General features: G+C 41.4%; 3 protein-coding genes across 5 annotated transcripts in view; 1 reads left to right on the top strand and 2 right to left on the bottom strand.

The window, feature by feature from the left end:
• Positions 1–541: 541 nt before the first annotated feature.
• cebp1 (CCAAT/enhancer binding protein (C/EBP) 1) lies at positions 542–5,577 on the bottom strand. The gene is made up of 3 exons (XM_017432323.3): positions 5,463–5,577; positions 3,766–4,047; positions 542–3,679 (listed from the first exon to the last, which is right to left on the bottom strand). Exons 2-3 carry the CDS (start codon positions 4,045–4,047, stop codon positions 3,389–3,391), a joined length of 573 nt encoding a protein of 190 aa, XP_017287812.1. The 5' UTR covers positions 5,463–5,577; the 3' UTR covers positions 542–3,388.
• A 239-nt stretch (positions 5,578–5,816) lies between these two features.
• On the top strand, positions 5,817–9,222 carry ngdn (neuroguidin, EIF4E binding protein). Its single transcript, XM_017432321.3, has 11 exons — positions 5,817–5,887; positions 6,157–6,216; positions 6,620–6,691; positions 7,090–7,227; positions 7,308–7,392; positions 7,472–7,524; positions 7,601–7,715; positions 8,306–8,480; positions 8,571–8,724; positions 8,970–9,033; positions 9,114–9,222. Exons 1-11 carry the CDS (start codon positions 5,846–5,848, stop codon positions 9,131–9,133), a joined length of 978 nt encoding a protein of 325 aa, XP_017287810.2. The 5' UTR covers positions 5,817–5,845; the 3' UTR covers positions 9,134–9,222.
• Positions 9,223–10,162: 940 nt separating this feature from the next.
• The window catches only part of pabpn1 (poly(A) binding protein, nuclear 1), a 10,152-nt gene continuing 9,393 nt past the window's right edge, over positions 10,163–10,921 (bottom strand). For all 3 annotated transcript variants that reach the window (XM_017432361.3, XM_017432360.3, XM_017432364.3), the window contains one exon: positions 10,163–10,905. In XM_017432361.3, coding sequence (XP_017287850.1) covers positions 10,710–10,905 — 196 coding nt within the window. In that variant the 3' untranslated portion in view covers positions 10,163–10,709. The remainder of the gene's footprint in view (positions 10,906–10,921) is intronic.

Here is a 10,921-nt window from a genome sequence, read left to right as displayed (position 1 = left end):
AGCTAAAACTAGCAAGAGGCTGAAAGTTAAATGTTGCAAAAGGCTAGGAAGAAGCTAAAAGTGGTAAAAGTCTTAAGCTTAGTGTTCAGTTATTGTTGTCTTTAGCTGTTTTCTGTCTTCATGTTGGTTTTCGGCTCCTGAAGGAGGACTGGGATCCGTGTTCGGCTGACAGGCGAGGAAACGCCGTCGTCCTTTCATTGATCCGAAGCCCCGAGCCGTGCGTCAGAGAGCGGCGGCGGGTACGGCTGGGCTGTGGTGGAAGGCGTTCGGCTGATGTTGAGCAACTCGGCGAGGACTGGGTGAAACTCGAGCTTTCCTCACTCTGCGGACATGTTGCAGCCCCAGGACCACAGATTGCTCCACACGAAGCTGCGGGACATTTCAACAGACGTCCCCACACGAGAAAAAAAAAAAAAAAAAAACACTTTTAGCTGCCTCTAAAGGTCAGGGTTAAAACAAACAGCTGCTGTTACACTATCGCCCACGCTTCGTGGAAAACAAGGTGTGACGTAAAAATCTAAAGCTTAACATAAACGGGAGGTTTTACTGGAAAAAAGAGCTTTATTTTTTTATTTTAGTTGTAACTGCATGTTTGTTCTCAGTGTCGCCCGCTTCTGGAAGGGCAATCATGTTTTTGCCCACATCTGTTCGCCTGTTAGCGAAATATCTCACGACCTGCTGGACGGATTTACATGAAACTTTCAGGACTACAGCTGAATACCTTTTTAAAGCCAACCCAATTCAAGATGGCCGCCACAGCCGACTTGACGTGGCCACAGTTTGGTGAATTTGACAGACATTGAGCTGGAATCCGGTGTGGTAGTAGCTGAGAGTAACTCACAACACATACTTTAAGCTCAACCCTGCTTGTCTGTTAGCAAAATATCTCACGAACCACAGCGTGGATTCCAATGAAACCTTTAGGATCTGATCGTCGGACGTGTGCCCTCGAGTCAACCCGATTCAAGATGGCCGCCACAGCTAATCAGCCGTAGCAGGAAGGCCTTCCTGTAAAGGTGCTTTCAGTTGCTGTGTGACGTAATTAAATAAAGATTCTGCTGCAGATTTACATACTCAGGAAACTGAATAATGTTTGAGTAAATAAGGAGAGGCCGAGGTGTCTGTCGCCTCCTCCTCCTCCTCCTTCATCGCCATCACAGCCACAGGAAGGCCCTGGCAGATATTATCTCTGCGCTCCTCATCTTCGTCCTCCGCTGTGTCGAAATCTCGCCCATCCCGCAAAGGGAAACCGCGGGGGAGCAACGGCCGCGGTCCGTTTCTGTGGGTTAGGGTACTGATGGTAAGCAGGGTGGCGGGTGACGAGAATCGATAAAAAACGGTGTCACATAATGTCCTGTTGTGTGGCAATTATGTTCCTTAAAACCCCCTCTGTCGAGTCTCGGCCACTCGTCCTGAACATTAACTTACAGGCTTTTAATGATTTGTTCTTTTCCCCCTTATGTGATTTTTAAAAACAGGAATCTGTGTACAAGTTCGAGTTTATTGTGTTTTTCCTCTAAATTATTCATAAAAACTCAAATATATCCACTCGTGGTGTTAAAATGATCCCTCTAAAGTACCAAATAATCGTCCTAATCCACCTTTAAACCAAAGTTTTCTAACAGGTGAGTCTAAAAATTCATCTTTTCTTTAACAACCCTCATAATTTCCTTTGAAATATGACCATTTTGCTGCTTTAGTGCTGGGAAATCCCCTCGTATAACGTTTGGCGTCATTGTGAAGCCCGGAAACAGACCGGTTGGTTTAGTTGCGGTTTCTATTTGTGAAGATAAAACACGTTATTGGCAGAAATGATCACAAATACAAACATGGAGAGTAGAGCGAGTAAAGATGGCAGCGGAGTGAAGAAATGTGCTTTAAATCTATAGTAGCAGAGCTAAAGGATAGCACAGGAAACCCAACCGTAACTATAGGATTTATCAAAAAATAAAGTTTTAAGCCTGGTTTTAAAAGTAGACAAGGTGTCCGCCTCACAGACACAAGAGGAGCCTGATGACTGAAAACTCCGCCCCTCATTTTGGAAACTCTAGGAACCACAAGTAAACCTTCATTCTGAGAGCGGAATATATAAATATATACATATATATACTCAGTTTGTATGTGTAATGTGGGAAAATCCACAACAATTTCTCACTTCTGCACTCGGTTCTTGTAAAAAAGATTCAAATCAATCAATAAAAGCCCCCAAATTAAAAGAAGTCTTTTATTTTGGAGAATTTTAGCCTTTTATCCAATAAAATAAAATTACAAACCACATTTCGCAGCATTTAAAGGTGAAATATTTCTCCTAAACAGTCTGTATGCTGTTTACATACGGTGACAAATCACGTAATAATGGAGAGAGACACTTAGATTTCATTACCTCCACTACTAACCACAGGTTGTTGTGCAACTCGGTTGGGCAACAGGAGTTGCAGTAAGCCCTGACAAGGACAACAAATGGCAGGTAGATGATTAAGCAATGGTTAAAAACGAAAAAAAGGGTCAGATAAAAGAGTCTGAGGGCTTCCAGCTCAGATCCGAAGCTCTAATCAGTGGTTTTTATTTGTTAGGTCGATACAAACGCTTTAATTTGACAGGAAGGACTTCTTTTTATTTTGAAACGTGACGTCACACGACTCCTGGTTGTGTTTTCTGTGGGGATAAAGATTCTCCTTTATGTTGATTTTAGGTTTATTACCTAAAAAAATATAAAACCGAAGGTAAAAGATGCTGTTAAATCTAAAATCTTTACATTTTTTTGTTTTGAAACCGGAGTTTCAGCCTTTTTTTGGTCAAGTTGAGAAACGTCCGACGGTTTCCGCTCGGAGGTCAGTCTCAGCTACTACCACACCGGATTTCAGCTCAGTGTCTGCCGAACCGGCCGAGCTGTGGCGGCCATCTTGAATCCGCATGTGAATCTGTTCGTGTGCCGATTGAGTTAAAGTTCATCCAGGGGTTCGGGAGATATTTTGCTAACAGGCACAAATAGTGATCAGCTAAAAGATGCGTTGAAGACGACTCTCGGCTACTAACGTTTTTTGTGTTTTTGGCTGTGGCGGCCATCTTGAATCGTGTTGCCTCAAAGGGTTAGTGGGTTGTAGACGGACCTGAGAGTCGCTGAGAGTTTCGTTAGGATCCGCTAATTGGTTCGTTGGATATTTTGCTAACAGACGCAGGTGATTACATCGCGGCCCTCTGCAGCAGATGGTAATTAAGATGTCCCCCTGTCCTCAGTGGCGGCTCAGATAACCGCAGCTTGGTTCTGCTTTTCGACCTGTTGCAAAACACGACAACCAACAACCTCCAGTTCCACTTCGCTGATCTTCCTCAATCCGAGCGCCGACGAGCGCCCGAGTCCCCCCTGCTTCCTGCAGCCAGGTGAGCCTCAGACGGCAGGCTCGTCGGGCCCCTGCAGGTGCCGCTGCGACAGGACGTGTCTCAGGGTGTCCAGCTCCTGGCTCAGCTGTCTGACCTTCAGCTGCAGCTTCTGGTTCTCCTCCTGCAGCTGCATGGCCCTCTGCTGGGTCAGCAGGACCCGCCGGCGGGCCTTGTCCCGGCTCTTCCTCACCGCGATGTTGTTCCTCTCCCGTCTCAGGCGGTACTCGGCGCTGTCCTTGCTGATCACCCTTTTGTTGACCAGGGCCCGGAGGGACGGCAGCAGGAAGGGGGAGAAGTCCTGCCGTCAGAGGAGACGCTCAGTTTGGCAACAGGACAGAACAGGAAGTGGACGATTGGTCTCGCTTTTCGGACTCGGTGTCTCACCTGCTGGGTGCCGCTCTGATGGTGGTTCGAGTCTCCGGAGCCGGACATGTTGCCGAGGCAGGATGCCGTGTAGGACAGGTACGGCAGCCCCATCATCTGCTCCCTGTCCTCAGCGCCCCCCCTTATGATCCCCTGGCACTGGCTGTAGGACATCATGTCCATCGGGGACATCTGGCTGGTTGGGGCCACCTGGTTGGACGAGCTCAGAACCTGACCGTGGGCCGGACCCGGGTACGAGCCCCCCCACTCCTGGATGACAGAGGACACCCTGGAATCAGACATCTGGGACGGGGGGACAGGGGGACAGGGGGACAGGACTGAGTTAATCATGAAACACAAAAAGAAAGATTACAGCTCTGTTCTCGCTGTCTTTATTTTAGATTAGAGGCAACAAATAAAATAAAATAAAATAAAATAAAATAAAATAAAATAAAATAAAATAAAATAAAATAAAATAAAATAAAATAAAATAAAATTGAGCGAAAAGATGCTCAAATAAAAATAAAAAACAATTAAAAATACTAAAATATAAAAACAATAAAGTGAAACAACGTGGAGCAAACCTTCACGGTTAGTTTTTTAAATAAAGTTAAAATAAAAAATAAAAAAGCAAATTTATTTTAATTTTTAAATTTTTTTTATCAGTGAAACGACACAAACTGGAGCAAATATTCAAGTTTATTAATTTTTATTGTTTTATTTATAAAACAAACTTTAAATAAGACATGAATCGACTTGTTTAAATAAAGTTAATTACATAAAGAAAACTTAATTAAAGACATTTCTTTAATTTTTAATTTAAATGCAGAATTGATAAAGTTACACACAAGGAAGTAAACTTTTAGGGTTATATTTTATTAAATAAATTATTTTAATTCACCAAAACCTATAAAACTAACTAATAAACAAACAAATAAATCAAATGTTCTTTAAAGAGTACATTTCTCTGTTTTTTAATTTATTTTAAAATCTAGAATTAATAAATTTACACACAGCAACAAACATTCAGCGATAGTTTTGGTTAAATTAACTAACCAGCTCATTAACTAACCTAATAACTCATTAAATAAATTAAAAAACTACCAAAAAGGGTCAAATATTTAATTTCTCTTTCTCTTTTAAAGCTAAAAGCAATAAAATGACACAAAGAGGAGAAAGAATTAAGGAATATAGTTTTGTTTAAATAACTAACTAAAATTACTTTTAAAAAAGTGAGTTTTAATAGTTTAAAAATATGGGAGTAAATATTTAGGAAGATAATTTACTGAAATAAGAAAACAAATAAATTATTATTAATAATAAAAATAAACATTTACCATAAAACTAGTTTTTCTTCCTGTTTTTTTTTCAGAAAACACATTTTTCTGTCTTTATATTTGAAAAATAAAATATTAAAACGATAATTAGACAAATGGGAACAAACCTTCAATGAAAGATATTTACTAAATAAGGCAAAAAGTGACAAAAATCTGTTTTTTAAAGTAAATTTCAAAGAAAACGTGTGTTTTTAGTGCGTCTGAAAGGCAAATTTTACAACAAATTAAAGCTTGTCGTGTTTAAAAGTTCCTTCAACATTAATTTTCTGAGTCTGAGTTGAATTTGAACCGTCTTGCAGGTTTTTTGTTTTCAGAAGTTCAGTTTTGCTCATATTTCAGTGTTTAAATTTAAATAATCTTTAAAGTTAAAGTCTGACTTACCTCGACTCTTCAGCTCAGAGGTCTGAGTGGAAATGATGTGAAAGGCAGGTACCCCAGTGATTATCACACCATCACTTCCCCTCTGACACACACACACACACACACACACGCACACACACACTCAGAGGACATCTGTCCTTTTTAGGAAAACACACTGACTTCCATTCTGTCTCTTTAAAAACTGAAGGTTAATTCTCTTTAGAAAATATTAAAATTAATAACAACAAATAAACAAACTCTCCTTCGTTTTATACATCAGTTTTTAACTCTTTCTAAGTTTGTTTTAGGTCTTTTTTGTTTACTTTTTGTCGGAACAGTTTCATCTTTTCAGTTTCAGCTTCGAGTTTTTCCTTTCTGTCTCCTCGCGGCTTCCGTAGAATCTAATGAAATCTGATGAAATCAAAATGGCGGACCCGGTGGACAGCGTGAGTCAAAACAGGCTAATTATTAACAACTAAGGCATCTATTTTCTTCTTCTTACGTCGCTTTTTCACACATTTAAGACTTTTAATGTTTATACCGAAACATTTATTAGTAAAATAATAAAAATGAGCCGCTTTGTTTTTGTTTTTAGTTGTTTTTTTTAACCGGGTTAGCTAAGATGCTGCAGCGAACGTGTTTCTCTTTAGCTGAGTTTAAGTTTAAAGAGTGTTTACAGGCTGAAGTTTGATCTTTTTATTTGAATTTCTTACAGGATTTAATCGAGAGAGATTTGCCTAAAGCTGTTCAGCTGCTGAATAATCTCACAGAGCAGGTAAACTAACAACAAGGTGCTTTTACTTTGAAATGATAACCCTCTTCCTCCCATCTTTACTGGTTTAAACTTGTTTATTTATGCTTCTATTACTAAAAAAACAGATCTAAATAATTAAGTTAAGTTACATTTCACTTTAAAGCTTCATAAAATTTAAATAAAGTACAGAAATATCATGTAATGTTTATATTTATGATCACATTGGGAAATTTAATTTAACTTTTCTTTTAACAATTTAATGCTTTACATTTAAAGAAAGTTCTCATTTCTGTATATAAGTGTGGGATTTTTGTAAATATGCTCTCTAACAAACATGATAATAACATAAACTGTTTAATTCCTGATGTATTTTTGGATTCTTGGGTTCAATGAAGATAAAAATGTCTAAATGTTTTTAATTTAGGTCGCTTCAGTTACGAGTCATGTCCGTGAGCTGCTGGCTAAAGTCAAAGACGGTGCGTTCAAGACATCGAAAGTGAGTAAAAGTGTCGTCTGTTAGCAAAATATCTCTTGACCCACAGGGGTCCTGATCCAAACCGTCTGACTGGAGGTGAGGGTTGGAGCGTAGACGGAGCAGGAAGTCTAGAGTTTTACCTTTCGACTCGACTCTTTCTTCACAACCGATCGAAGCGACTGAAGACGAGGCTCCGCTCCGTCCTCTCATCACTCAGGAACAACCTGAACCCAAAGAGGGAAACTGTTCCCAGTTAAAGCTTAATTTTTATTGTTTTCATGGTTTAAAACTAAAAAGTGAGACATTTCTAAATGAAAACGTGTTCAAGATGGTGCTACTTAAACCATCGGTTTATCAAAGTGTTCAGCTGATGTTTTGCAGATTTTAGCGCTAACAGAACCGGGCCTTGTGTTCTTCAGGGCTTGTCCTTCCTGGACCTCCGGTACCACCTGCTGCTCTTCTACCTGCAGGACCTCACGCACCTGATCAGCATCAAGACCAGAGGGGGCCGGATACGAGAGAGCGCCGCCCTGACCCGAGTGGTCACCGTCAGAACCGTAAGAACCCACCCCCCGGCTCGTTTGTCGCCTTCTGTCCGAGCTCCGTGTCGGATCTTTTTCTTTCTCTTCTTCTTAAGATCCTGGAGAAGATGCGGCCCCTCGACCACAAGCTGAAGTACCAGATCGATAAGCTGGTGCGCACGGCCGTCACCGGGACTTTAGGTGAGGCCGACCCTCTGATTGTTTAACCTCGGGAAGCTGAAGGATCCCAACATTTAGACTCTGCTTTCGTTGGTTTCAGCTGAGAACGACCCGCTGCAGCTGCGTCCGAATCCCGAGAACCTCGTCAGCAAAGTGAGTGATTTTTACCGCGGCTGTCAGCAAAATCGGTCAACTCTCTGCCTGAAAACGTTGTTTATTTATCAACCAGCTGAGTGAGTCTGAGTCTGAGGACGAAGCAGGAAGGAAGGACGCCTCCGAGAAGAAAGCAGCTCACTCTAGTGGCAAGAAATATGTACCGCCGAAGATTGCTCCGGTTCATTACGGTAAAACTCCTTTTGTTGTCCACAGAGGGAAGGGGCGGGGCTTCGGGAGGTTGAATAAGACTTTAGATCAGGGGGGTTAAACCCAGTGACGCAAGGGGCCAAAATTAAACATTTGGTCCGAGCCAAGGGCCGATCACGATCAATATTTATTAAAAATTACATAAATTAATTAGTTTTAGATGCATTATGTCAAATTCATATAGAAATATCAATGACCTTTTCCCAGTTACAGATTATACAGAATTTAGAGCAAACAGACTTTAATGAACACATCAAATAGATCAAACTTTAAAAAGCTCATCATTAGCTGTCATTTCTTACGCCTCACTCAGCTTTTAAATGAAGTTTTTAACATTAAAACAGACAAAAACCTGATCATACAGAAATTAAAACTATATATTGTTGGCTTCAAGAGAAAACTTCAGTTTTTATAAGCAAAATAAGAATCAGAGACTCGATCTGAACCAGATTAGAGGGCCGGATGAAATGTTACAGAGGGCCGGATCTGGCCCGCGGGCCTTGAGTTTGACACGTGTGCTGTAGATGGTTCGTTAGTTTGGATAAAGAGTTTGGGTTTCCTCCCCCCTCAGACGGAGATGTGACGGAGGCGGACAGGAAGAAGGCGCAGACGGAGCGCCAGCGCCGCGCGGCTCTCAGGAGTTCTGTGATCCAGGAGCTGAGACAGCAGTACAGCGACGCCCCCGAGGAGATCCGGGACCGCCGGGACTTCCAGAGCGAGTGGGAGAGCCGCGAGGAGCTCCACAGGTGAGGAGGGTGGGGTCACCGCCCGAGTCTGCTCGAGCTGGAGACGCAGCTCAGGCGGTGATTCTGGAAACGCCTTCCTGTGTCCGACAGGAAGAACTACGAGGAGTCCATGATGGTGCGTCTGAGCGACCCGAAGCGCCAGAAGAACGCCAGGAAGAGGGGCCAGATGTCCATGTCCGGCCAGCTGAGCGGCATCACCAACTTCAGTGACATCACGGCTCTGACGGGCGGCGAGGGCGGACAGGTGGGTCAGGGGCGTCCGTCCAGCCGCCATGTTGGAGGACGAACAGAAAACCCGTCGTGATCACGCAGTTTTTGACTTCAAAATCCTCAAAATGATCCGTATTTTGCTGAAATTTGTTGATTTTATCACCCGGCATCGAGCTGGTTTTAATTAAAACTGGATTTTTATTGATCTCAGATTAGAAAAAGTGAATTTTAAAATGTTTAAGTCTAATTAGGATCCGTTTCTGATTACATTTGGTGCAGGACGGGGACAACTCCCGACCGAAGAAAAAGAAGAAACTCATGAAGAAGAAAACCAAAAGAAAAGGTGAGGAAGGTTCAAACTGTCGACGTTTTGCTTTGTTGTAAGAAAACAAACAATAAAAGTTATTTTTTTCTGTTCTGCAGCTTTTAAGAAGCGCCGTTAGAGACGGAACGTGGAGCCCGGAGACGTCAGGAAACCAACCAGGAGCTTTTATTTACTGCGAGGATAAAAAAATAAAGTTTCTTCCAAACATCCTGACTTCTTAATCACCACTAGAGGGCGGCCATGTTTACTTAATTACAAAAAAACACTTTAAAGTTTTCTTATTCTGTGCCACATGTTAAACCCGGAGTGAACATCTGGACCGACAGCCAGATGTTCAGGAGCAGAAAGTTAAATTTAACTTTAAAGGATTAAAAACACTAAAACTGGTTGTTTTTATTAAAATTAAAAATGTGACTTTTAAAAGCATCTTTTGGGGCCATAATTACAATAATCCATGAAAGTTTCCTCAGTTTTTAAAGGACATTTATAAACTCTTATCACCAAACCAGCTAAAAGTTAAAAACTGTTTAATAATAAACATTTATATGCTTTAAAACTGGGTTAGCTTGAGTTGAAATAAGTAAAATATTAACAGTAAATCAGCTGCAGCTTTTAAAACTTTACTGAATTCATAGTTTTTATATTTCAGCTTTGTAGAAATGCAACAAATGAAACATTTTGAGTGATTTTTCTCTTTAAAAAACAATTTTTTTTAGTTTTTCTACTGATCACTTGACTAGAGGAACCTCAAGTCTGAAAATAAAAGCTGCTGAAAGTTGCTAAATTATCTGAAATTAGGTTAAAGCTTAAAAATAAACAGGCTAAAATCAGCAAAATGTTAACTAAAAACATAAAAGCTAAGCTAAAACAAAGCAAAAGGCTAATTGTAGCAAAACTTTAGCTAAAAAGAGCAGAAAGGTATAAAAACCGTGGCTAAAAGGAGGAAAATGTTAGCTAAAGAAAGCACCAAAACACGAGCTTAAAGCTAAATGTAGCATAAAACTGAAATCTACAGAAGTTTTAAAGGAATTTAACGGATCTAAATGGAAAAATAAACTATTTAAAAGGTATAAATTTAAACCACCCATCTATAGATAGAAGCTAAATCAGCGTAAATAATATAAAAAAAAACTCTACAAGTTTGTCATTTTTACACAATGTCTTTATTTTTTTTCCTTCTAATTACAGAGTCATGGGTTAAAAATAAAAAAAGCAAAACATTTTTTTTCCAAACCCACTCCCTTTTTTCAAAACGAAGGGGAAAAACTAAAAATAAAAAAAGAAAGGGTCTCCGGACGAACCCCACCACCTGACTTTCCCCGCCCTAAAACCGCTCCGGCCCACTCCGTTTTCCTTTTTCTTTCTTTTTTTTTTTTTTAAATCGGCGCCTTGAGCTCATCAGCCAAGACCGCCAGAGGAACGGGGGCACCTTAGGGTCACCCCCCCCCTCCCAGAAAATAATAAAAATTAAATTTTCAACTCTCCCCAAACCTCCTCGCCTCTGGTCCTGCCACGCGACCCCGCCTGCACCGCCCCAACTTCAGCTACTCTGGCTTCGACTGTGAGCGCAATTCATGTCGGCTGCGTGTGTGTGTGTTGGATACGTGTGTGTGTCGACAATGTGTTTCTGAAGTGTGACGATAAAGTTAAAAAATTAAGAATAAAACAAAAAAAGAAAAAGAGAGAAAGCGCCATCAGCGTTTGCTGTTGTAGTAAATGCCCCCGGCGGCGGGCCTGTGGTCGCCCTGCCCCCCTCCCCCGCCCCCCCACACCGACAAAATGGGGTGAGTGTGCATAGCGGGAGCGGAGAGGGACAGGGACGCTGCGGAGACAGTGGGCGGAGCCGGCGCCACCTGGGGAGGGGTCGTCAGCCTCCACTGGTCCTGAAACCTGAAACGACAAGAAG

Source organism: Kryptolebias marmoratus, linkage group LG21 (genome assembly GCF_001649575.2).
Source record: "Kryptolebias marmoratus isolate JLee-2015 linkage group LG21, ASM164957v2, whole genome shotgun sequence".
Taxonomy (NCBI): Eukaryota; Metazoa; Chordata; class Actinopteri; order Cyprinodontiformes; family Rivulidae; genus Kryptolebias; species Kryptolebias marmoratus.
The sequence above is the reverse complement of the archived record's forward strand: the minus strand, read 5'-3'. Positions and strand labels throughout refer to the sequence as shown.